This window comes from Pundamilia nyererei, unplaced genomic scaffold (assembly GCF_000239375.1).
Source record: "Pundamilia nyererei isolate P.nyererei 1_Seehausen unplaced genomic scaffold, PunNye1.0 scaffold00004, whole genome shotgun sequence".
Lineage (NCBI taxonomy): Eukaryota > Metazoa > Chordata > Actinopteri > Cichliformes > Cichlidae > Pundamilia > Pundamilia nyererei.
In genome coordinates, this window is record NW_005187405.1 from 1,867,765 (window position 1) to 1,894,349 (window position 26,585).

General features: G+C 40.1%; 1 protein-coding gene across 2 annotated transcripts in view; it reads left to right on the top strand.

Annotated features, from left to right (window-relative positions):
- The window catches only part of LOC102204626 (rap guanine nucleotide exchange factor 4-like), a 25,779-nt gene extending 552 nt beyond the window's left edge, over positions 1-25,227 (top strand). The window contains exons 2-30 of one of the 2 annotated variants that reach the window (XM_005721110.1): positions 3,868-4,010; positions 6,321-6,409; positions 7,242-7,388; positions 11,697-11,769; positions 12,117-12,172; positions 14,586-14,692; positions 14,862-14,983; positions 15,459-15,642; positions 15,936-16,020; positions 16,483-16,543; positions 17,517-17,593; positions 18,039-18,185; positions 18,518-18,612; positions 18,741-18,826; positions 19,205-19,283; positions 19,784-19,934; positions 20,019-20,107; positions 20,193-20,220; positions 20,321-20,396; positions 20,932-21,078; positions 21,227-21,324; positions 21,527-21,652; positions 21,821-21,999; positions 22,129-22,219; positions 22,333-22,383; positions 23,486-23,573; positions 23,666-23,730; positions 23,853-23,907; positions 24,030-25,227. In XM_005721110.1, the coding sequence (XP_005721167.1) occupies positions 3,868-4,010; positions 6,321-6,409; positions 7,242-7,388; positions 11,697-11,769; positions 12,117-12,172; positions 14,586-14,692; positions 14,862-14,983; positions 15,459-15,642; positions 15,936-16,020; positions 16,483-16,543; positions 17,517-17,593; positions 18,039-18,185; positions 18,518-18,612; positions 18,741-18,826; positions 19,205-19,283; positions 19,784-19,934; positions 20,019-20,107; positions 20,193-20,220; positions 20,321-20,396; positions 20,932-21,078; positions 21,227-21,324; positions 21,527-21,652; positions 21,821-21,999; positions 22,129-22,219; positions 22,333-22,383; positions 23,486-23,573; positions 23,666-23,730; positions 23,853-23,907; positions 24,030-24,157 (2,923 nt within the window). In that variant the 3' untranslated portion in view covers positions 24,158-25,227. Of the gene's footprint in view, positions 1-3,867; positions 4,011-6,320; positions 6,410-7,241; positions 7,389-10,459; positions 11,010-11,696; positions 11,770-12,116; positions 12,173-14,585; positions 14,693-14,861; positions 14,984-15,458; positions 15,643-15,935; positions 16,021-16,482; positions 16,544-17,516; positions 17,594-18,038; positions 18,186-18,517; positions 18,613-18,740; positions 18,827-19,204; positions 19,284-19,783; positions 19,935-20,018; positions 20,108-20,192; positions 20,221-20,320; positions 20,397-20,931; positions 21,079-21,226; positions 21,325-21,526; positions 21,653-21,820; positions 22,000-22,128; positions 22,220-22,332; positions 22,384-23,485; positions 23,574-23,665; positions 23,731-23,852; positions 23,908-24,029 lie in introns of those variants that run through there. The other variant, XM_005721111.2, reaches the window with a different exon arrangement.
- The last annotated feature ends 1,358 nt before the right edge of the window (positions 25,228-26,585 follow it).

Genomic DNA, 26,585 nt, shown 5'->3' on the forward strand with positions numbered 1-26,585 from the left:
TTAAAATACAACTGTGGCGTGATTTGAATAAAATACTAGAGGCCAGCCAGCGCAGGCAGTGTATTTTTTTCTCCTCCTCCCGTTTATCTCACAGTGCTGCATGAGGCTACGTTAGTCTGGGCTGACTGAACAGATTAGAATAACCGAACATCCAATTCACAGTTTGTCTATCAACAGCTCAACAATTCAAAAGCTGCAGCGATTAGAAAATCGTTTAGTCCACACTGTGCCTGCCCAATTAACAGTAAAGCTCCCTTACTGTGCTGAAAAAGCTCAGGGAGAGGGCTCGAATAAATAAACATGATGAAGAGCAGCACTACAGTAATTACTCTAGATCATAGGCAGTGACATATATGACATGCACAGCACAGCTCACACACACACACACCCACACACCTATCTGACACATCCTCACATTACCAATGGCAACCTGAAGCAACCATCTTGTCTCCTAATCCTCACCTGGAATAAAACTGAGTGGATAAATGCAACTATTAGTCACTGATAAGGGTACTGACAACACGGCATTATACTTTTTAACCAGTTTAACTATTAATTAGTCCTTGGGTTATTTTGGCGAGTAATTGATCTGAATATAAATTGTCAGAAATTAGTGAGAAAGGCCTCGTAGCTTTCCAGAAGCCCAGTTGGCATCTTCAGATTTACAGTGTAAAAATCAATGAGTTGTTACCATAAAAGACACATTACCACCAATAGTCAACTCGAGATGCTGGCGCCTTTAAATATATTTTACAATCTGTAATAATTTAGAAATTGTTTAAGTTCCAGATTGCTTCAGTTTTAGTTGCACATATTTTGAACAATTTGCTCAAAGTAGCTTATGCTTTTGTAAAAATTCAAAGGGTGTTGTGATCTTTGCTGTGGTCTGGTGAGCAAATGGGGAATGTGATTGGTTGCAGACTTACAGCCACTCCCTATTTAAGAGGGCTTCTCTTTGGCATAAGCCATTAGCTTGGTGGTCTAGCACAGAAACACTGCAAATAAATTTGGTTTCCCAAGTTTAACGATTGTGTTCTGTTTGCAGTTTTGATTGAGTGTGTCCTTCTCCTGCTCACATATCTCATAAAATAAACATGCAAAATGTTGTTGTTTTTTTCTGTTTAAGTCAGTGCTGAAAACATCTACTGAAATTAAGGCTAGAATAATTATGTTGGAAACTTAAAGTCACCAGTATGCAGTATTAGCTGGATGTTCATAAAGACTGTGCAGGATCTTACTGTAGAGCACTCAGTGCTTTTAAGCTATCCACCTCTTATTCAATCAATATCCAGGAGTGTGTGTATGTGTGTTTGGGAGCTTTCATCTATGCTAACTGTTGATGTGAGCAAGTGAGGAGTGAGAGGCAGAGAGGGGAGGAAGGTGAAAGAAAGACAGAGGTTAAGATACGACTGTCTGTAATATATCTGTCCAAAGACATTTATTGCCAGTGGCTGTGAAGTATGTGGGATAAGATCTTATTTGCTTTGTTTTCTGTTGACCCAGGAGTTAAATAGATGGTACACTCAACGTACACACAGCACCAAGCCAGATCCAAGTTTATATTTAATGTCTTTTTTATTGCAGGAAAATATTTTTGTCTAGCACTAGGGTGACATATCAAAGTAGTAAGTCTTAGCAAAAGCAATTCCTCATAGGTGAAAAGTATAAGTGTGCGTATTATGTAGGTTAATTTGCAAATCTTGCAAAACTTGATGAGTCATTTCTAACTCTAATTGGTCATTTGAATGCAAAGTGAGCAGGGTTTATGCTGCTCAGTGATTTAACACCATCTCTGGTTGTTAGTGGTGATGCAGATGAGTGTCAGAAGAAGTTCTTGCATACAATCACATAATCTGTGTTGCAGTAATGTATTAATCCACCAGGCGAATAAATCTGTTTGTTTTGAATCTGTGTGGCACTTTGACAGGCGGCCACAAATCAACCTCTGATTTATTTGTCGGTAAACAGTGAATTTTTCCAGATGGTTGTTTCAAGAAACAATCTGCATGACCTTCTGCTGTCTCTTGGTTTTTGTCTTCAGTGTGTCACGCTGGTCGATTTGTTAATCCTTTGTTTGTGTGTGTGCGTATTCGCACACGCCATAATTTGTGCTTGAAAGCTGAGATCTCTGCTGACACGAATAGTGGGGGAGGGAGAGGGGAAGGCTGACAAAAGGAAGAGGTCGAGGAAGAGAGGAGACATGAAGGGACAGTGATAGAAGGTGAACAACTCTCAGGTCATATTCTTCTCTCACCAGCGGGGGAGGCAGATTCCTCCCGACAGGAAGCGAGTGAGCAAGCACAGGTTAATGGACAAAAGGGAAAGGGCGAAGACTTAACCAGGGGACGATAACTGACACAGCCCAACAGTTTTACTATAGACGCATATGTGAAGGGTGGTGTTTGTATTACCCATTCAACCCTGCAGAGTTCACCTCCCTGTCTCTCCCTGTCTGTCGTAGTGTGTGGGAGCCCACCTGTCTCAACCATTAACCCAGCCTACTCTGGGATATGACACCCTGTTGAAGCACCAAGGGCCAATACACGAGCTTTAGGTGGATGAGTCAGAGACCAAAAAAAAAGAAAGAAAGAATGTGAGAGGGAAAAAAAGACCCACCTTTCAAAGCTCTGAGCTCGTGGCTGATATGGGAATAGAAGATGGGCTGTGCAACGCGGCCTTTGATCTGTTTTTATTGTGGCAAACCCTTCCAGGTACACGGTACAGGTACATTTCATTGCTTCGTGACACACGTGCTCGGCGTTTATTACCATACGTACCTACATGTGAGTAAAGTGGGAGTCACTCTTGCCTTTGAGCTTGCGGAGCAGACGTAAAGGGATAAATAGGGCGTTTGGTATGTGTAAGTGGTGGCACTAAATGCACCAGGAATCTGTGCTTCTAGTGAAAAGGAGAAAAATGGGTTGCATTTGTCCCTTTCAGTCTTGGCTATCATGTTCTAAAAACTGGCAAGTCTTGAAAGAGGAAGAAGAGAAAAGTAGATGGAGATTAGAGAAAGGTTTAGAAGAAGCAGACAGAAAGGAGCGAGGGCTGGGAGTGAGGGAAGAGGAAGGAGATGAAGCAGAAGAGGGGACTGAGAGGCTCTCATCTGTGAAGGAAGAGCCCACAGTGCATTAGCTATTCTGTATGAACACACACATATATGCACACACAGACACTTACACACACACGTGCAAAGATGAGTCACTATGAGGAAAAAAAGGGAAAATAAGTGAATGAATGGTGCTAAGTGCAGTGTGTTACTCTGAGACATTTTGGCTTGGTATTTTTGCACCACCACATCTCAGAACAGACTGTTTAAGCTCGCAGATCAAACTTCTGTGTGTGTGCGTGCGTGCAGTCTCTTGTGTGTGCTTGCTTAGATGTCCAACAATGACTTAGTTGTGTGTGTGTGTGTGCTCAGATTTAAGCGCATTAGAAAAAGCAGCAGTACAAATGAGATCTTACATCAACAGCCTGTGGGGGGCCTGAGCTGAGAGAAACTGTGCCTGCAGCTCTTCACTGTTATCACTAAGACACCAGGCAGAACAATGACAGCGTGCTCTCGCACAAATATTCATAGATAATATTATAACAATAGAGCAGCCTTCTTACTTAAAGGGCAATATCGCTGCTTTCTCACAGTTTAGTCCATTGACTGATAATTGCAACTGTCTAACATGACTGCTAGTGAAAGCATACTGCAGGGTTTTGATTGATTTGCTATAGTTCAGGCTGAAATAGACCTGAATAAGATAGATAATCCATCACGCTGAACAAGTTACATCATGCCAATTGTTTCTTGCATAACCCCTTATACACCTTTTTAATGCCTCGTGTGGGTTTAATAGTGGCTCTTCCTCTGCGCAGGCCTGCGGAGCGCTCGGGAGAGGACGTGGATATTATTCTGACCCGACTAAGAGAGGTCAAAGCCTTCCAGAGGTTCCCACCTCCGCTCCTACTGCAGATCTGTGCCTGTGCCTTTTATGAATGCCTGGAGAAAGGCATCACGTGTACGTACACGCACGCTCACAAACCCACAATACTGACAGGAATGTAAAAGGATGTCTTTGATGCTGTTGAGTTTAGTCAGGCTCTAAAGGATTGGAGGAAATCATCATACAGTATATAATATACCTTTTTGTCTCCTAAGGAGAGAGCGCAGTAAGACTTACGATGCACTGGAATGCAAAAATGTGCCTAACCTTCTTCAATGCCTGTTTTTAACTAATTTGTGCAATACTAATATTAATATTATTAATTGTTCCTTGTATTTGCTTTTACTTTTGCTTATGTTGCCTCATCCTCTGTGATTTAGTTCAACTGTGTATCATTTTCCCTAGCTCTCTCCACTTCCCTGATACCACTATATAAGTATAAGTATACTATAAGTATACGATATACTTACAGGAGTAAGTATATACAGTGGCATCCTCCCAATACTCTGTTCCTCTTGCCCTATTGTTTCCTCGATCCAGTCTGTTTTATATGTTTTCCTTTTGGACTTCATGCTTTGTCTTTTTGATTTTTCTGCAAGCAGTGGATTTTAAATCAATCAGCCAATATGTGATTGAAGCACTGCTTTAATTCAGTGGGTTTAACAAAAATATTATGTCAGCTGTTTAGGAATTACAGACGTTTTTTATTCACAGTCCCCCGTTTTCAGAGGCTCAAAATTAATTGGACAGTTCACCGAAAAGCAGTTTCATGGCCAAGTAGGGCCTGTTCATGTAATTTCATGACAAATTAAACAGACATAATATCTGGATTTGATTAAAAGTCTTGAATTTGCATTTTATAGCTTTTCACATTCATTTTAAATATGAAGCCCAAAGAGATGTCAGTGCCAGTGAGGGAGGCCATCATTAGCTTTATTTTGTTTTGCTTTGTCTGTCAGAGTGATAGAAAAAACTTTAGGGGTAGCCAAAATATTAATGTGGTGTATTCTTAAAAAGGAGGACTGCAACGACCAGCTCAGGATACCGAGAGGCCCAAAAGACCACAGAGGGCAATTAAAATGGATTATGATAGAAGTATTTCTATGGTTAAAGCTTCTGTTATACTTCCTGCGTCCATGAGTCTGAGAGAGTCCAAGTGATTTAAGCAAATTTCATCATCAGAAGATGAGCGCAAGGGTCCGTGTATGCATCCTGCCTGTTTTTTGTGACTGGGTCTCCAGCTGCCTGTGTCTGTATTCACAATGGATTATAATCAAGGCTTGTAAGTCAAGGACACTCCTGAGGAATAGGTGTATCATCTAAAAAATGTTAGGGCATGTGTACATAAGGCTGACAGTGGAACTGGGTCACTATAGTGTTTATTGATGGTGAGACTGCTGATAGATGATAGATGATGATGGATGGAGGATGACCTGTGAAGTGTACATGGCGGTACTCTCTGCTCAGATTTAGAAAAATGCTGCAAAACTGACCCGACAGTGCAAATAGATAATGAAACAAAGCATACTGCAGAAGCAACCCAAGAGTTTCTCAAGGCAAAGAAACTGGATATTCTTCACGGGCCAGGTTAGTCACATGATCTCAACACAACAGCGCATGCTTTAAAGTTGCTGGAGACTTTTAAGTCATAGAGAGAGCCACAAACAAGCAGCAACAGAAGGTGGTTGCAGCAAAGACCTAAGCAGAGCATTGAAGGGACATCTATGGATTGTAGACTCCACACAGTCACTGACTGCAAAGAATTTTCATCCAAGTGTTAAAAACAATCCTTGGGTTTAGAATCCTGTTAGTTTGTCCAATTAATTCTATATAAGTCTATGAAATTGGAGGATTATAAATAAAACTGTCTTTTTACCGTTAATGCAAATTAAAGCTGAGAGTCTGCACTTCAGTCACACCACGATTGATTGATTTAAGATTCACTGCAGTGACGTAGAGAAGCAAAACTGCAAAAATTATGTCTTTGTCCAACAAATTGTGGACCTATATCCAATATACTACTTATAGTAGTGTAATTTAATGATCACAAAATCAAGACAATATTTAATGTAGCTACTTTAACACCAGCGTTTTGTCAGCGTTTTGCTTATTTGAGCTCAAGTCAATTGATTTTCAGTTAAAGATAAAAATATTTAAAAAGCTCTCCTTTTTAGGTGCATTTATAACCTTTTCAATCACATTTCAGTTTGTTGCAAATATATTTATTATCAATTTATCATTGTATCAAAACCTTTTTGGCTGATGTCTCTTTCAGCAGTGATTGTGGTTTATCATCATGGCAGGGCATGTTTTTATGAGTGCTTTTGTCTTAGTGACGTTTTTCATCAGCTCTTAATGTGGTTTAATGTATTTTACTGCACGCAGTGTTTCGACAGGGAGACATTGGCACCAGCTGGTATGCAGTCCTTTCTGGCTCCCTGGATGTCAAAGTGTCAGAAACCGCTAACCACCAGGTGAGAGTCACATTGAGAAACATACATGAATAATGACTTGGATGCTTTTGGATTGGTGATGTTACTTTCATGGTTGATATTTCCTAGTGCTCTCATATATTTTCTATCAAACAAGATCCTTTTTAAGGGGCTTCTACTCTGTCCTGTATGTTTGAGAGCTGAATTTGTTTGACTCTTTAGCCTCCATTTGTGCCTCCCTTCCTAAATATACCAGAGAGAAATTGCCACTGAGAAATTTGGCTTCCTCCTTACTTTAAACCCTCGCTGTGAGAGCGTGGAAATAGAGTTATACTATACATGTAGTGGGGAAGAATGACACGTAGGAGGAGAAGGAGAGAGGATTTGCTTCGAAAGAAAGACGGCGATAAGAAGCTCCTCTATTGTGAGACGTCCTTTTCATGTATGTAGCCCTAAAGTGAAATTGGTGGCCTACTTTCTGTGGCTATATTTGAAATGTCAGTTTGGACAGCTGAAAAGGTTTCCATAGCAAGCAGTGTATTTGTTTGAACCACTAAGCAGTGAATATGCGTCCATTGCTTCCCTCTAGCCTGCCCAATTATATACAGCACCAAGAGACGTTTGTCTTACAGTAAACAGCAGTTGCTCATATTTGGATTTATTTGCATTCATTTGCACATATTAATCCGTCTGCTTTCCATGTCTGTCCGAGTTCATTAAAATAACCTAATACACATTGCTTGTAGCTACTGCTGTATAATTTCACTGCTTTGTAGCAGCATAGTGAATGCTGCTACAAAGCAAGTTTGCTCAATAACAAATGCTCGTCTGTTATAGAAACACAGTAACTAAAAGTTGTCATGTCTGTGTGCAGGATGCAGTCACAATCTGCACGCTGGGGATTGGGACAGCCTTTGGGGAGTCGATCCTGGACAACACGCCGCGCCACGCTACCATTGTCAGCAGAGAGACCAGCGAGCTGCTCCGGATCGAACAGAGGGAGTTTAAGACTCTCTGGGAGGTGTGACATGAGATGAAACTTCATGATTCTGCATGAACTCCATTGTGGAAAGAGCTTTGCTTTTGAGACTTTTATTGTAATTGTGCTTTTAACCACAAGAGGGCTGTCCACCATTACGGTGCCTTTTTGCACATCTATTGCACACTTCGGGTAACTTGACAGTGATTTATTTAAAGTGAGAACAGTGAGAAAAATTTAAACACGATTAGTTAAATGATTCCTTTTTTATTTCTTTTAATTGGATTCACATTTCCTACTTGGAAAAATAAAGGTATTCTCAGATTTCCTTTAGCCTATAAATTAATAACAAAATATTTTAATTCTGAGAATTATTAAAACGATGATTTTAAGGACATTTTAAATGTTGTTAAGCTGCTGTAGAGAGGTTAATCTGTTTGAATTGGTACAATTTTTTAATGTATATGCATAATAGTTTTGGTTTTTTAAACTAACAAACTATAAAACTATGTAAAACTAACTATAAAGTCCCAAAAATGCCATTACATTTTCTGTTTAGGCAGGTTACACAGATTCCTGCAATAACAAGGCCACAAACAAAAGGACGTACTGTAATTCAGTGATCTGTATCTGCATGTCTGAAATACAGTTTTCTGCCTCGGATGAACTGTCACATTTCTCCAGTGAGGCAGCCATCAAAACAAAAAGCCCAAGGACAATTCTTTTAAGAAACCAGAAGATGCTTACGAAGTTTTCAGAGTATGTTTTCCCTTAAAAAGTGATTTACGCAGCTTGCGTGGAGTTTGCATGCTTTCCTTGTGTACTGCATGGATTCTCTCCTGACATGCTGGCTTCCTACCACAGCACATTACATGCACAGGAGGTCAAGGGATGTGAACGTGAGTGTGGTTGTCTGTCTTTGTGTCTTGGTCCAGGGTGTTTCTCCTTCTTTTGCAAAGTGACAGCTAGGATAGGCTGTAGCCATAATACCATATACTGTATATTCAGTAACTAAATAATGAGTGGTAATGTAATAATATATACAATCTTATTTTACACTCTCATCTAAGCTGAGTATTCATAAAGATATTTAAACATGAAAAGATCATACACAAGAGGCTATACACTAGGCAAGGGAAATAATATTGATATTACTGTGGAAAAGTCTTGAGCCACCCCTTATTTATTTATTTATGTAAGGAGCCAGATTATTTTCCAGTTGTTAAATTGAGACTTTCTGAAGTTCTTTGAACGTTTTTTCTTTGGTTATTGGCTGCTTTTTTAAAAAAAAAAAAATTTAAATTCACTCTCAGTCCAGTCCTTTTACTATTTCCATGTTTTTTTCTTTGTTTGTTAAGAATAAGAATCAAATACATGAAGTATTAAAAAAGCAGCGAACTCAATGAATGAATCAGTGTTGTGTCAAAATACAACTTAGCAAAGAATCTATTTTAAATGCTATGTTTGGGCAAATAGCAAAAATTAGCATTAGCATTTTTGCACCAATAAAGTGACTCCCATGAGGTATTAGCTGAAATCTTGGTAGATCTTAGCCTGGTGGGAAATTTGTCCTTAAGAAATTTTGAGGAAACTGGACAAGTGGAGGACTAAAGAAGAAGTGGAAGGCTTAAACTATAGATATGTTATATTATAGGAAAGTCATGTCCTTAAGAACAAATATGTCAAAAACTTGGCGCAGGACCAGAGAGATGCTTCAAACCCTTCAGCGGAGTTATCTGCAGCTTCATCAGAAATGATCTAAGAGAAGGAGAAGGTAAGTCAAGAAGTTATTCTTCAGGAAGGGAAACAGGAAAATTAAGCTGAAGTATGCCAACTTACAGAAGAACATGGTGGAGGCTCTGGCATTGTTTTGGGGCTGCATTTCAGCCAGTGGTGTGGGGATCTTGTCAAGTGATGAATGATTGTTTATTGGCCCCAAATGTATTCTGCAGCAGAACGACGACCCCAAACAGACAGCCGAAGTCATTATCAAGTATCTTTAGTGTAAAGATGAACAAAAAGTACTGAAAGTGATGGTTTGTTGTTTGATGTGTGTGTGCGTGTGGCATTTTATTGTGTGACCCTCCTGCGTCAGCTTTGTGTGCTTTATAAATAAAATAAAAATATGATTTGATAACAAATGATGTAAAAGCTCACAGTCAGTTGCAAAGAGTTACTACATCGCACAACCTACTAGTACGAACACTCACACAGCCTTGCCCCGAGAGATTTGGCTTTGTAGTAGATGCCTCTCCGTGGGCCTCCTTGTTGGAGTTACAAGCTCCATTCACTGTTTCTCTCTCAGAGAGGAAGTCGTGGCAGAGCTGGGCAGCACTTCACTGTAACCTCACAATGAAAGGCTGTGTGGTCTGAGCTGCTGTTTGGTCTGACAGGTGGTTATTTTGTATTGCAGAATCCAGAATCTTTCCGACCCACACTATGGTTCTCATCTCCATACAGTGATTGTGAGAAAACAGTAGTTTTTTTTTGATGGTTCTTATTTTTAATGAAATTGCAGGTAATTGACAGTTTGGTTATAAAAAATAACTATTTTCTGTCTGGTGTTTTTTGGCTTTTAAATCAGATTTTATGACCCCTCTCACAAACAATTTTATCGATCACATTGTTTTGATTTATCTGGTCTAAAAAAACAAAAAAAGACTTTTCCCCGTGTGACCGTGGATGAATTGAAATTCAATTTACTCAAATGTGATTCCTCCATTTTGTGCTACAGGAACACATGAGACCTAGATAAGACAATAATTGGTTATTAAAGCAATGTGTGCCATCGTATTATTCAGCTCGTAGAGTGTGTGTGCGTGTGTTTTTGACTAAGTGCACTCTGTCTCCCTCTCGACTGTCTATTTTAAGGACGGTGGACATAAAACAGAAAACATGGCCTGAGGTTGTTGTCTTTTGTTTGTTTTGTTTTTTTCCTAATCTTATCTCCAAAATATGGCTCTCTGTGTTTTATGTGTGTGCCCGTGTGCAAGGACTAATTTGTGTACGAGTGCTTGTGGTGGAGACTAAAAAGCTACAGGATGTGTTTGATGAAAGGATGAAAGAAAAAAAGCGCTGCTCCATAATTCTAGTAAAATCGAGATCAAAAAAGTGTTTGAATGGGAAATAGCCTACAGACATGTTTTTATATGTAACAATTACTGCTAATAATTAGTTTGTCTGGACTGTGGTTACTTCATTTCTCTTTTCTGATTTATTCCTGTGCCCCTTTTCACCTGCTCTACATTTCTAATGCCAGCTTCCCCTCTCTTCTATTGGCCACGTTTCTTTTGTTAGCCTCCTTCCTTTCCTCCTCCTCTTCAACACTACTTCTGCCTTTCCCTTTTCTGACTACTAACCCCTTTTCCTACACTAGAGTAGCTCAGTAATACAGAGACTCGAATCACCCTGGTAACCTGTGAGAGAAAGTGGCTTGGTTCCTGGCGTGATCGCAGTGAGAGAGGGTGAGTGAGACGGAGGCAGACAGTGGGGCGACTGTGTGAGTGGAAGGGAGGAAGAGAGAGGGGAGAAAAAAAGGAAGAGAGCAGCTTGTTTTGAGCAGGATGCTATCCGGTGGCGTGTGCGTGAGTTGTAAAGGAGCAGAGGGCAGCTCTCTGGGGTTTCAGTCCCTTCAGTCTTAAGCAGCTGAGTGTGTTAACTCAGGTGAGTTGGACTCCTTGACTTTAACTGTGTCTAGTATGTAGTGTGCATAATCTTTGCTTGTATGTTTTTTTTTTTCTGTTGTTGTCTTTTTCAGAATGAAACTCTGTGGAATCACGTTTGTGCATTTTTTAGTATTGACATGAAGTGTTCTATCTTCACTAGCTTCTGGATCGAGCGTGTGCAAGAAAAACACGGATAGGGGAGCGTTTGTGTCTTTAGGTCAAACAGATGCTCTCTCTGTTTCTCTTCCAGTGTGTGTGTGTGTATTCCTGGCAGTTGTCAGAAAGCATGGGTTGCTTGATAATGACCTTGCAGAAGAGCAGTGGCACATTCAGACACAAAAGCTCTGGCTCTGTGTGTTTCATAGTCTTTGCTACAGAAATGTACAACTGTAAGAACAGCATCTGCACACATCAAAGCAGTCTAACCCTTGTTTACATGCTGTGTGTGTGTGTGTGTGTGTGTGTGTATTATATAATGTTGTTCTGCATGTAAATGATCTTGGTTGTACAAAGGGCTTTGTTTTGAGGGGCGCTTTTGTGTTCAAGCAACATTGTGCGCTTTAGCGAGAGAGAGATGGAACAGGAATGGGTTTTGATGTTTAAAAGATGTTGGTGCTTTAAAGATGATACCCTGCTAGAGGTGTTTCCAAGGCTGATGTGGCCTCTGATGTGTGTTGCTTTTTAGAAGTATCGTCAGAGCCTGGCTGCACTGTTGGCCCCTCCTTATGGAGCCATGGAGAGTGGATCCAACAATGACAGTGAGTAGATGCACAAGTGGAGACACGGGAATAGAAAAAGACACTCTGGGTGTTGCTTAAATGTTTATTCAATGAACGTTTTTACGCGTACAAACATATTGCAAGTAATAAATTGGAAATGTGCAGCAGATGCACAAAAAAAGATGGAGACTTCTGTATGATGACTAAAAACAGGAAGCAGGTCTTTTCCTTCCCAGCCTGTTAAAAGGATGGATGAGTCTATATTGTGTATATGTAAATATAAAATTGTTATGTTTCTTTTTTTCTAGTTGATATACAGTGCTTTTTTGCTTTTGGGAAGCAGAGCATCCTGTTGTGCTTTAGCATTAATGTGTTTTTCTCCTCAGGACTCACAGACAAAGACAACATGAATTCAGACTCTGCAAACAAAGCTCACAACAAGGTAAATGTTTCCTCTGGATTACATTTTCAACCTAAATGAAGTTCTTAGATTAGTTTACTGTAACTAAAAAATGAGAAACAGACCCGGCCTTAAGTTACAGAAAGCATGACTTAACAAAACTCTAGACCATCATAACCTGACTAAAAAACCCACTTTTGTCACTGCTTGTCAAAATATCTCTAAGCAGAAGTTTCTAGACAAATTTAGAACAGCTGAGCAGTAGTTCTGTATTTTTTAATGTTTGAAGCAATGCTATTAATGCATTTTGAACTTAAATATTTTTCAGGTTAAAACCTTTATACATTTAAATGTGCAGTTAAGACTCTTGTTTTTCCATTTTCCCAGTTTTCGAGCCACTGTTTGCAACTTGAAGGGTAGATACACAAAAACCTGATAGTGATCATAATTGAAATTAAAAAGATGCAGTTAATTCAAATACGTAAGTAAAATAAGTAAAAATAAGTAATCATTACATCAGCTCAATGTTTTGTTTTTGTTAACATCCGAAACTGAAAGTAACTTGAATATTTCTTGGAAACGTGTGGTAAACCGGGCCACGGGGGTCATAAAATCGAGCTGTTTTTAACGCTGCATACTTTCATGTTTGTGAATGAACCAGAGTGCCAGAATGAATTTTGGAAGTGCGTGTATTTTCTGAGGAGAGACCGATGATGACTCACAGCTGTGATGCTCTGTAGTTATGCTAATGTTAGATAATGCATGCACACAGAAGAAAGATCCCATCTGCCCAATTAAAATGCCTTCCTTTGTTGTTTTCAGAAGCAGATGTGTATGTGTATGTGTGTGTGTACACACATCTGTCATTTCCCCTGCTGTCTATGCAGGTGCGGCCTAAAGGATGTGTCTGCTTGTATGTGCTGTGTGTTTTGATACAGTTTTACTGTTTGAGTGATCCATAGTTTACATGAGCAGCATTCAGAATCTGCCCATGTACACATTCACATATCGCTGTAAGAAAAAAATTGTGAATTATTTGGAATTTTTTGCATTGATTAAACATAAAACCTGAGCTGATCTTTGTCTAAATCATGATTATAGACACGCAATATAAGCAAACTGATGTCAGGCATTTTTTGCACACACAACAAGGCTACTGAATTCTAAGTGCTACTTGTTCTGTGCTACTCAAAATCACATTCTCAATTAATGAGATTTTAACTGTGAAGCATGGCGGAGGGAGCATCATGTTAGGGCCTAATTTGCTAGCTGAATGCTTGGTCGGCTTGCCGGCATTGAGGGGAACAAGAAGGAATTAAAAATGTTATTACTAAAAGTTTTACACGAGAATGTGAGGGCGGTAGGCCATGACATGACACTACAATGTGCAGTCAACCATTTTAAAATTTCTTTTATTTAACAGAAAAAAGAACATTGTACTCATAAATATATTTGATCAGTGTGTGATTATGTCCAAAAAACAGATGCATTGTCATAAAATTAGAATTAAATCATTAAAAATACATAAAGGTGGGCAATGGTTTGTGGAAGCCGCCATGTTGCCCAGCTGTCCTGAATACAGTGGCCAGGATGGACATCGCCATCCTGAATAATTGCATTTTATACACATATACATATACATATACATATGTAGCACAACAAAGGTAGAGGAAAAGAGAAGTCGTAGGTGTTGTGTCATAGAGTTGTGTATGATTATGTATTTAAATAGGGAGGGGTAAGAAACCAGAAGTCAGTTAACCCCTTAGCAGTCCTACAAATTTACAATTAGTCCCCTAAACCATCCAATGTACCGTGGGCGGTACGTCCGACTGCTAACAGGTTAACAGAAATCTGTGGACATCTATTGGTGATATTTTAAACACTCTAACTTTAAGGTTGAATACTGCATCAATACAATGTACCAAAATACAAAGGTAAGTCAACATCAGAGTGCTTTAACAAGAGGAGAATTTATCTGTTGGAATACTCGCGTTCTGATCTTAAGCAAACTGAGATTTTGTGGCTGTTTAACCAAAATGTCCCATAAATATCGATGAGCAAGAGCAGTTTTATGGGCGCGAGGCTCCAAAATGACTCTTCATCACCGTGCAGAAGCTACAGGAAACATCAGATGGTTATTGTTGCTGCTAAACAAGTTACTAAATTCATTTCATTTCCTGGCGTGCACTGTGAGTGACTACTCAGTGTATCCAATAAAGAAACAACTGTGGATTCTTACTTGAGTCAGATTGCGATCGGACCACAATCCTGGATAAATAATGGTTCCCAAACTTCTTCTTGCCAACACACACCACTTAAAGCTTGACCAACCAAATTAACAATCAAATGATGGATTCTATCACAGCCTATTTTACAAAAAAATCTCAATCTAGTCAGTCAGAGATTTAGATGGACTAGATGAAGTCACCTAAGCCGATGTCCCTGTGTTCTGCAGATCCCCTCAGAGAAGCTGCAGAGAGCTGGAAAGGTTCTCCGCAACGCCATCCTGTCCAGAGCCCCTCACATGATTCGAGACAGGAAGTATCACCTGAAGACATACAGGTATGTGGGTCTGCAGTTCTGTTTGTATTTCTGAAAAATTATGTGCTTGCAAGTGCTTGGGGAAGCTTTCTGTGGATGTGGTGTTGATTTACAGAAAATTACATTAAGTATTTTTAAACCTCCCCACAGTAAATATACAGTAAACAGTGTATTTACATGTGTATTGCAGACAGTGCTGTGTAGGCACAGAGCTGGTGGACTGGCTGGTGCTGCAGAGCGCCTGTGTGCTCACTCGTTCCCATGCTGTCGGGATGTGGCAGGCACTACTAGAAGAAGGGGTGCTAAATCATGGTAATACTTAAGTCTGATGTTTCTCATCATGCATATCTTTGGGTTCATTTCTTTCCGTGAGTCATCTTAACCTACTAAGTCAATTCCCAAACCTCAAAGCAGCTGAAAAGCTGGGAGACGTTATTCACACTCCATGCGTAACTTATCGTTTAGAGCGTAAATTAGAATAAAGTGTTATTGAAACTTTGAATTGCAAATTAGTTTTAGACTAGAGCCAGTGTGTCTCCATTTGGCTCTGCGCTGGAATGTGAGTTTTGAATCTAAACATCAATCATCAGGGAGGCTTTCTCTTTGAAAGCTAGAGTGAGAATTAATGAGTTTCCAAGCATGAATATAACATATAAATTGAATCCAATCTCAAAGTCCTTCACTTCAAAGAACAAGGCTGAAATGTTCTGAGATGAGAAAACAGTTCATCTGCATGCACGCTCGTTTATACTGATGCTTTGACTGTGTGTGCTTCTCTGCTCTCCAGTGGACCAGGAGCTCGGTTTCTATGACAAATACCTCTTCTACCGTTTTCTTGACGATGAGGATGAGGACACACCGTTACCTAGTGAGGAGGAGAAGAGGGAAAGTGAGGAAGAGTTGCCGGAGACCATCCTCTTTCTTGCCCAGATTGGCCCCGATGCACTGCTGCGCATGATCCTCAGGAAATCGTCAGTATTATCATTTACTCTTGAAATACAGATTCAAAATACATTAAAAGCAACAATATCTGGCAATATATTGTTGCTTCTTATCCAATAATTAACATTCCCCTCCGATACCAGAGTGCTGAAGTGTTCGCTAATTGAACCCAGTCATATCCAGTCATACCAACATTCTTCATATAAAGTACTAAGCATGTGAAAGAATAGGCAGAGATCATCTGTCATAAGTAACTTTATTGATGTGCATGCATGAAGTGTTTATGGTGACTGCATTGTGACTCGCTCCTTTGTGTCTGCAGGCCTGGTCAGAGAACAGGCGATGACCTAGAGATCATCTATGACGAGCTGCTTCACATCAAGGCCTTAGCTCACCTCTCCAACACTGTGAGTTAGCTGGTGTGCCACTCTTTTACATACAGTACAAGATGCCAAGAACATTGTTAATACATCAGAACCCCACATCACAATCTTTTTATGTTTAAAAATGGAAGAAGAAGAAGCTGTTATACTATTTATCTCGACAGTGTGGTGCTCAGTCTGTCCTGTGCTCGCAGGCGTTTTCCATGCGCAGAATTAATTAAATGTGTACAGGCTCCAGAAGTACTTTTGTTGTTCTTTTTTTTCGTTTATGCAATCACATTACTGCCACGTGGAAATGTGTATTATACCATTAATAGGTCTGTAATAACTACAGAGATTATATTGGCAACAGTAATTTACCTACTTTCAGGTCACTTTTTATAACCTTTAAAAACCTTGATCTGGGCATCTTGTTGTTTAGTTTCTATTTTTGTCTGCAGGGCAGCAAAATCCAAGAGTTTTGAAGCAGTTTGTTTTGGTTTGCAGGTGAAGAGGGAACTGGCGAGTGTGGTGATCTTTGAGTCACATGCAAAAGCTGGAACTGTGTGTGAGTCTTCTTCTGTCACAGAATACATTTTTCCTTCTGTAAAAAGGTCTTTCAGCCTGTCAGACAGTGCTGGTCCCCTGTGAGGACAAGTTGAGGCAACTGAACTGAACCATCCATTTTAAAAAGGAGATCTAAGATTACTCCAGACAAAGTATTTATAGAACAGCGCAGAAAAAGTTGCATAGATCAGTTTTTAAATTTCCATTAGTGCTATTGATTGCAGTGCAGTCTTAATGTGTATCTATCTTTTAGCAGCTGGAGCATGCTTATAGAAACAGCCATCAGTGGATTACTCAGTAACACTTTATAATTCGGCCTGTGACTAATTGTCCTGTAATTAAATGGAATTTCGATGCATTTTATTTGAAATCACAATATAATTAAATTTACTTACAGATACTTAAAGGTAGGTTTACTAAGGAGGTGAGAAATAAATATACTGTAATTAAATTTAAGTAATGTATAAGTAACTTTATGTAGTGCATGAGTAATTGTTCTTAAAATTGTGTTAATATTACTTACAGTAATTTACAGCTATCTTGCTGTTTTGTTCTGCGGTGTTAATAAGGTACTGCTCGACAGTTTGCATATATAGAGAACACAGAGATTTTTTTCTTTTCTTTTTATTGTGAATAAAGAGTCAGTGATAATGTGGTGCTTGCAGCCAATTTTAAACTGAAGCTAAATATAACCTACTCCTGACCAGGTTATGTGTTCAGCAGATGTTACCACGGTGATCTAACCACATAAAAAGAGAGCTACCTTCATGATAGCTAACCCATTAGCATCACCCTGTGCTACACCCATGTAGAGAAAATTATATATTCTAAAAGGGACGTCTAGATTTAACAATTGTGTTTGTGACTTGAGTTCTGACTCTAAGAGGGGAAACATGCCTCACAATTTGAAAAACTTCAGGTGTACAGAATGTGTGTGCGAGGACTAATATGTGTTTGTTTTCATTACCTTTCAGTGTTTAACCAAGGAGAAGAAGGCACATCATGGTACATCATCCTGAAGGGCTCCGTTAATGTGGTTATCTATGGAAAGGTGTGTGGGTGCGCTTGAAAGGCTTCCATCCATCTACCTGCTTATGTTCTTTAGTTTGATACTTTAGCGTTGTTCTAGTTTTCTGCTTCATTTGATGATATTCAGTCTGAATGTAATGGAGCAAAATATGTAGCTCATCAGATCTGCAAAGAGCCGAGCCGTTTTGTGCTCCCTGTAGGTCTGGGGAAACACCAGCAGTGAGTTTGGCAAACTGTGCATAGCTCATCGTGACTCATCACTGTGATTAACTGGCTTAGGGGATTGTACTCATACACCACACAACCAGTGTACAGGCAAATACGCTGCACGTGGATTGATCACGCATGTACAGAATACAAAGATGATTCAGAAAGTTACTCGTCCTTCCTGATATTTTTCTTCAGATCTTAAGCTTGTAAACTGAACATGTGTCTGAGCAAGTTGTGTGTTCATCTGTGTGTGTCAGGGTGTGGTGTGTACACTTCACGAGGGTGATGACTTTGGAAAGTTGGCCCTGGTTACAGATTCACCTCGGGCTGCATCCATCGTCCTGAGAGAGGACAACTGTCACTTCCTGCGTGTGGATAAGGAAGACTTCAACAGGATACTCAGGGTAGGCAGACAGTTATCCCTGATCTGATCGAAGTTATTAAAGCCAGCATCTGCTTTCCTCTTTCCCAATGACTATGAATAAAGAACTGATGCAAGGCAGTGGTACACATGTGTACTTATTTCACATAGCAACCCTTTGTTGAAAACTGTGTCTGTATTATCAGGATCTGAAAATAGGGGAGGGAAAATATGCATCATCCTCTGAAGCTGTGTAAAGCAATAATGTCACATAATGCTTTAATCGCTCATGACGCCGCCGCCCCTGTGATGTTTGTCTCCCTCCTCTGACAGATGAATGGTACTGCACTCATTTTGAACTATTCTATTCCGCAGGATGTGGAAGCTAACACAGTGCGTTTGAAAGAGCACGATCACCCTGTGCTGGTGTTAGAAAAGAGTCCTCGAGCCTCCACACTGGGAAACATAAAGTATGTGTTTGGGTGTATACACACTGTACCTAAAAGTACTTTAAAACTGTGTTTGCAGTATATGTGTATTTCTCTCTATTTTATTAAAAATGTTTGGGTTTTTATGTGATCCTTGGTGACCTTGGCAGGTACACTGTGATATCAGGAACTCCAGAGAAGATTCTTGAGCACTTCTTGGAGACGATGAGGATGGACATACATCACAGTGACCCAGGTAGCAGAGCTGAATCATCAGATTAATTTGGGATCGTATGCTGTCAGGATAGTAAATTGCAGGATACTCATAAACTATAGCATAAATTATGAATTATTGAAGAGTGTCTTTTATTAAAAAATGTTACTAATGTGAACTTTAAAACAAGAAATTGATAATTCAGTATTTTCTTTACTGTAAAACACGATATTAAATAGGATATTCTGCTGTGGTTTGAAAAGGTTTGCTGCAGAAAGACAGCATTAAAACAAATTTCAGGGGTTTACATGAGTCTGGGTTAGACTCTGGATTAGTACTATCTACTGACAGGATGAATGCATTAAAGATTAAATATCTGCTCGTTTCTTGCTACTGACTCTGCTTCTTCTCGTGTGTCAGACCCAGCAGTGGATGATTTTGTCCTCATGCACTGTGTCTTCATGCCCAACAGCCAGCTGTGCCCTCTGCTCCTGTCACAATATCCTTTTTGTCTTTAAATTCTTTATTTCCTTCCTGCTGTATCTTAACTGCGTTTCAAAAAAATAAAAACAAACAGGTCTCATGTCGGGTGCATAACCCTGGTTTTCTTCACGGTTCGCTGCGTAATGTAACAACACTTCCGGCGCCATTTTTAGATTGTGAAACATCAGTTTCTGCTTGTGGAAGTGCTGAAGCAGCAGTTGAGCAGCTGTTCCCTTCATACCTTAGTAACAAGTTGTAATCCCAGTTGCACAGGTATTTCTTCCCTAAGCTGTTGTAATGTAAGTTTAGCACTGTGCAGTTAACGCAATACATCCCATGCTTTATTCTTTTTTTAACATAATGATCTCAAAACTCACTTTATTTTAACTAAAGCTGCTTGAAAGGTACATTTTTAATTGAGGATAAATAGAGACATAGATGTAGGTATCCATATACCTGTGTTTATTTACTTTAATGGGTCAACGCTTTTCTATTTACCTTTAACCTTGTGCGCACGTACCATGTGACATCGCCGCCTGGCTCTGAACAGGAGAGGTTGGAGTATGCACTCAACAGTAAAAGGAGGGCCCTGATTATGACCCTGCGCTGGGCAAACGCACATACCTACCTGCTACAAGAGGAACCTGCTGCGATCTTTTTCCTGGAGGTGAGCACAATGAGCCTTTCAAATGTAGGAAATCACACAGATCCTCTGCATAGTCTGAGTGGTTCTTCCTCTCTGTCTCCGTAGGAGTTGTATGGAAGTCTATCCAATGACTCCCGTATGCTGAGAGCTTTGAAAGATTTGGTACCTGACCTGGAGAAAGTCGTCAAATTGCAGTATGTTTCTGTGGGCTGAACATTTATTGTCATTGCTTTATGCACACGACAAATTCATTGTATCACTTAAATTTTTTTTCTTTAGCTCCGAAGAGGCCAAAGCAACAAAAAAGGTACATCTGTTATATAACTTTCGATAAAATTTTACAGTCCACTTCACATGTCGGCTTCATCCGTAGTTATCTGGATGCTGTCATATAATTTATTCAACAGAAGACCCTAATACGACAGTTCAGCAACGGAGAGGAAAGGCTGCAGAAGAAACAGCCAATTAGAAATCAAGATGACAGTAAGTTCTGTGCATTTGTGTGATTTATGTATTTTTCTTCTTACTCATATTGAACCTGAAGGAAAAAGACATTTTGACAGCAGTTTGCCTTGGAATGTGCTATTTAAAGTGGATTTTCCCATTTTCATAAGATAGATTAGAAAGAATATTCCCTTACCCTGCCTGTCATCCTGTCACTTGTGTTTGCACAAAAGGTGTGACAAAATCTTACGGATAGGTTGGCAGCATAGATCCACAACACGATTATTTTCCGGTCATTCATGTGTGTGACAGCTGGCTGAGGCAGGGAAAGACCCCAGTCATCACTCTAACAGAGATCCAAGGGCTAACTTTAAAAAAATATAAACTTTTGATTTGATTGAAATGAGCCGGCTTTCATATTTGAATGATTCAGTCTGTGACTACAAAAAGGCAAAACCTTCAGTGAGCTTTGTGAGCTTCCTGCTTCTTCATGTTGGAAGCAGCTCTTTGTCATCACAGATCAGGAGCTGTCACATACCATATCACTGTATTAATTTCACGTGTGCGTGTGCAGTCCTATTGAAGGTGTACTGCAGCGATCACACCTACACTACAATCAGGATTCCCGTGGCGGCGACGGGACGAGAAGTGATCAGTGCCGTGACGGACAAGCTCGGCACTACCGATGAGCTCCTGCTGGTCCACCTCAGCTCTGCGGGTGGTAAGAAAACAGATCATCTTAAACGTGGAGAGGCATTAACTTGCAGCATCATCTACTCGTAGATTATCTTGTGTACCTTTTTAAGAATTTGCACGTGATGGCGTCTTATGTGGCTGTGAAAGCGAATCTGTCCCGATTTTTGTTACAGAAAAACAAATCTTGAAGCCAAATGATGTATCGGTGTTTTCTACTTTGAGCATCAATGGGAGATTATTTGCCTGTCCTCGAGAGCAGCTGAACAGTCTAGTAAGAGAGTAATGTTATGAACTATGCTGTTATTAAACTGCATTACCACCTAGAATTTAATCTTTTTGCAAATATATATAGAAGATACGAGAAATACACTTAGTATTTAGTAAAAAGTGGCCTCGAAGCAAGAAGATATTAGTTTTATATGCTGAGGGAAAACAAAGAAACTGTGTTGGTTTTTGTTTTTGTGCACTTCAAGACTCCTCTTCCAGACCAGGAAGGGCCCACTGCAGGCTCCATGTCAACTTTTGAGCTGATGAGCTCCAAGGACTTGGCTTATCAAATGACGATGTTTGACTGGGAGCTCTTCAGCTGTGTTCATGAGGTATCCTGCTCACCTTTGTCCACATTAAGTGTTGCAAAGACTTTTGTTTTAGAGTCAGAGTCAATTCATTTTCAGCAGTTTTGTTTTTTCACAGACTGTTGTTAAACCGGCAGGATCTCTCACCTCTCAACCTGCTCTTCTTCTTGTTTCCCCTGTCTTCTTCCACAGCACGAGCTGCTCTACCACACGTTTGGCTGCCAAAGTTTTAAACGAACTACGGCTAATCTAGACTTGTTCCTGAGGAGGTTCAACCAGGTCCAGCTGTGGGTCGTCACTGAAGTCTGCCTCTGCGGACAGCTCAGCAAGAGAGTCCAGCTCCTCAAGAAGTTCATCAAGATAGCGGCACAGTGAGTAGGATGTGACTGTTAATGGGACGCACATCACTAAGTGAAGTATTTCTAGCTAACAGTAGAGGAAGCTGAGCTGGGTGTTGTTGGTTTTCACTTTGGTTTCTGTTTGTGTGTGTCTGTCTGCAGCTGTCGAGAATTTAAGAACCTCAATTCATTCTTTGCCATCATCATGGGGATGAGCAACCCTGCTGTGAGCAGACTGAGCCAGACGTGGGAGGTAAACTTTATTTTTTTTAATAATCCGTGGACAGTTATGCTGTGAACCAGATCTGCATGTTGCTGTTGCTTAAATCCTCGATTCACTGAGATGCCATCTGCTTTTCCTGACAGAAACTTCCCACCAAGTTTAAGAAGTTCTATGCTGAGTTTGAGAACATGATGGTGAGTTTCAGTTTCAGGTCTATTGAAATTCATTATGGATAAACTTTTAGTTGTATTCAACCATGCTAATACTGCCGCTTTGGTTGTATAAGTCTGCTGTCTCCTCAGAGTAAAACAGATCCTTCTTCTGGAAATATTTTTTTTCTTTGTAAATGTCTCTGGTTTTCAGTGATGAGTATTACAAACAAAATTAGGTTCAAACCTGTTGTCTTGGTGACAGATGCACAAAATAATGGAGGGAAAATCAACTGCATGGCTGTTCACTCACCAGCCATTTCATTAGGTACACCTTACTAATACCAGGTTGGACAACCTTTTGCCTTCAGAAAGGCTTTCATTCTTTTTGCCACAGATTCAACAAGATGCTGAAAACATTCCTCAGAGATTTGGGTCCATGTTGATATGACAGCAACACACAGAAGATTTGTACGCTTCACATCCATGTTGTGAATCTCCCCATCCACCACATCCCAAAGGTGCTCCATTGCACTGAGATCTGGGGAATCTGGAAATCATTTTTCCAGTTTCATCATTTGACCTTTCTGATGTGATTTGGTATCCCTGCTGGAAGCAGTCGTCCCTTTAAGTGGTCATAAAAGGATATACATTGTCAGAAACAGTATTCATGTATGCTGTGACATTTAAATGATGCTCAGTTGGTGTTACGGAGCCCAAAGTAAATATCTTGCACACCTTACATCACCACCAACAGCCCGAACTGCTGATATAAAGTAGGAAGGATTCATGATTTTATGTTTTTTATGCTGAATTCTGACTAGCATCCTAGAAGTCCTAGAAGGAAGTTTGTGCAGTTTGTGAAATACTCAGCCTGTATGGCACCATCAACTATAGTACTATATCACTTAAATAACCCTTCTTCCTCATTCTGATTCTTGGTTTCAATTTCAGCAAGTTGTCTTGACCATGTTATCATGCCTAAATGCATGAAGTTGCTGCCATGTGATTGACCAATCAGATATTTGCTTCAATGGGCAGTTAAAAGGCATACCTAATAAGTGGCTGGTGGCATAACAGTATGTGTTTTAAAGAAAAAAACTTGATCTATAAATGTATCTAACACCAGAAACTTGTTTGGCAATAGGACCCATCAAGGAACCACCGGTCCTACCGACTTACTGTCACCAAACTGGAACCACCGATTATCCCCTTTGTGCCACTTCTTCTAAAAGGTATGACTCAGTACAGGGCTTTACAGGGCTTTAGGAAGTACTTGAAGATGGACGATTTGGGTTGTGCTTCATTTTAACCTATTTCTTTACAGATATGACATTTACACATGAGGGCAACAAGACATTCATTGACAACATGATCAATTTTGAGAAAATGGTGAGTTCCTTTTCACAGAAAGAAGAGAGAGCATGTTTTATGCATACAATTTTCTCAGTGCCTTGTTGTTCTTCATTCATGTTTGCACAGTATCTAAAGCCGTTTTCTGTTTGTTCCATCAGCGTATTATAGCAAACACAATTCGACAAGTGAGACACTGTAGAAGCCAGCCATTCAGTAAGTCTGCTTATTATTCATGAGCACACTTTTATCCTCTAATCTGTTGGCCTTGCACACAGACTGTAAACAATCTTTCCCGTCAAAATTTTTTTGTCTGCTTTATCTCTGCCTAATGTTAGATCCTGACATTTGCCAGCCGAACAAGAATCAAGCGGAGGTCCGGGCTTACGTTAGGAAGCTCTGCGTGATTGACAACCAGAGGGCGCTGACGCAGCTCTCCTACCGGCTGGAGCCTCGGCGGACATGAGCTCCAGATCCTCCACCACGACGCCTTCTCTGTGATGTTAGCATAAAAAAAACGATATAAAATAAATCAACACAACAGTAGCAAATCGCAGCATTCAGTGACTTTAGTGTTATTATGGACTATTAAGGACTGTGCCGTGAAAAGCCTCTTCTCCCTGGACAAACAGAAGCTGTTCAGCTGCTCTCTTGTCGCTGTGTCTCAGTCAACAGGCTGAGGGTTCATATCGTACTAATTATTACTGTTTGGGACCTGTTAGATAGAACTGTAATGTATAGAACTTGAATCAATATCCTGCATGACTGAAATTCGTAGACCTTGTGTTCTATACAGTGGATTTCTATCAGAGTGTCCTGTAATGTCGTGCTACCCCAAATGAGCCCTAGTTTACAATAAAGTACTGTACCTGCCTGTAGAGCAAATTGTTCTATCCTGATGATCCCACTCATAGACGCAAAACAGGAAACCCCACAAATTGTAGTGATCGAGACTCTTTGTTTACCCTGGTCAATATTAAATCTCAAAGAGCATACTTACTTTATAATCTAAATAAGTCTATAAGGACCTTTGAAAATCTGTAGGATTTGATGTCCTTTAGGTAAATATCAGTGTCCATTAATTAGTTAGACACTTTAAACCTACTTAACAGAGTATTAGTCGGATTAAATCCTTAATGGTATTACCGGCAGTGTTCAAATGGGTCACTGTAGTATTTATTGTGAGTGTTATTTGGAATTAGGGTGCAGCCAAGCGTATAAACCATCCCAGATATGTTCTGCTGTCAGTTGATATGTCTTAGATTTGGACCGACTGCAGCTACAGAGTCTAATTTACACTTTGAGGGGAAAATCTTGTCATCTCTACCAGTTGTGTTCAATCCATGTAATTTTATTTTTGTGTATGTGCGTGTATATTTTGAGTGCGTTCTTTACAAGTGTCATTAATTTTGCTTTGATCTCAGGAGCTTTTGCTGTGCTGGTGTGTGTTGAGAACTGCAGCGAGGCTGCCTTTTCCCAAAGCAGCCTCTAACTGTACTCTGTGTAGTCTGCCTTGTAAATAAAAAATAGCTAATTTAACAGTTCTAATGGTTTGGTAACCTTCTTGAGACTGTGATATTTCAGTGCGTGTGGTGGAGCTGAAGGGATGACGTTGGAAAATCTGTTGTGCAAAGAATATCCAGGAAAAATCAAAAATATTTCAGCTGCCACTGGAGAAGCCCGCCGCCGAGCTTTTTGACTTCAGTTGACGTCTGAAGGCAGGTACGGCAACACATGAGGCCTGAAAAACTAAAATGTGACAAAGACTGGCATTTTCTTACATGTGACCTCTGTGAAAGACAGGAAGTGGGAGGCACTAGAGTGGGAACTGCTCAGTGTTGTCTGGACTTGAAAAGAGCTGATCCTAGGAATACTACAAATGAGATAAACTGTAGTGTAAAGAGTGGAGATTTCATCCACTTCCTAGGAATGATAGAGGAGAGGAAAAGGTGAAGAGGTCAAAACACTTGCAACACTTGTAGGATAGAGGACAATGTTATTGCCGGCCAGTGCATTTTGATTTGTACCACTGAGCTTTTCTCTACACTAAAACTGCAAACTGAGTTGCCAGACAGGAGGGTACTCTGACACCGGGATGTTGCAGCACTTTGTCTTTTTGAATGTCATTGCTGTAAATTCTGTTGAGGCCTGTGTACAGTGGGTTATAGATTTAAACGTTTCCCCTTGAATGGGTCATTTCTGAATATTAGAAACAGAAAACAAGCAGCGCTGAGCACAGTATTGAATGAGCAGTAACAGGGATTCTTATGGATCCCAGACTTTTTATATTCACCAACCTTTCATCCAAAAATGAACTCCAATGAAATACTGTGTCTTTAAGTTTCTACACTGAAACTGCATGGTGGCGAATAAGGTTTGCATCACAATTTCCATTCGCCATCTGTATTTGTAAACTCATTTTTAGCTGTAAATTTGTATCTCTTTAAGCAGCCGGTCTCTTGGGATGTTGTTTATTTTATACAGTGCATTTGTACTACATGTTGTCATGATTCACTACGGCTTCTAAGAGCCGCTGGCAGTGTTTGTCGTGTTTTATTTATTCAGTGAATCACCACGAAGTCCACATTTGTACTCGATTACAGTCAACAAGTGACAAGTGTCCCTAACTTCCCATGGCTGATCTCACCTGTCCCTGCACGGTGATGTCAGCACAGCTATCCTGCTTGTTGATGTCAGTGGGTCATTCCTGTCTGGTTGAGTAACACGCCGGCGTTGCCTGGCTTCTCTGGTGAGTGTGTGTTTTTAACTGCAGAGAGTGTGAGCGGATAGATTTAGGTGCATATGTGGCAGCAACAACCTTGTTGCTAAATGATTTACACTATGTCAGACGCGCTTATAAGCCAGAGCTGTATGTGTGTGTGCATTCAGCGCTT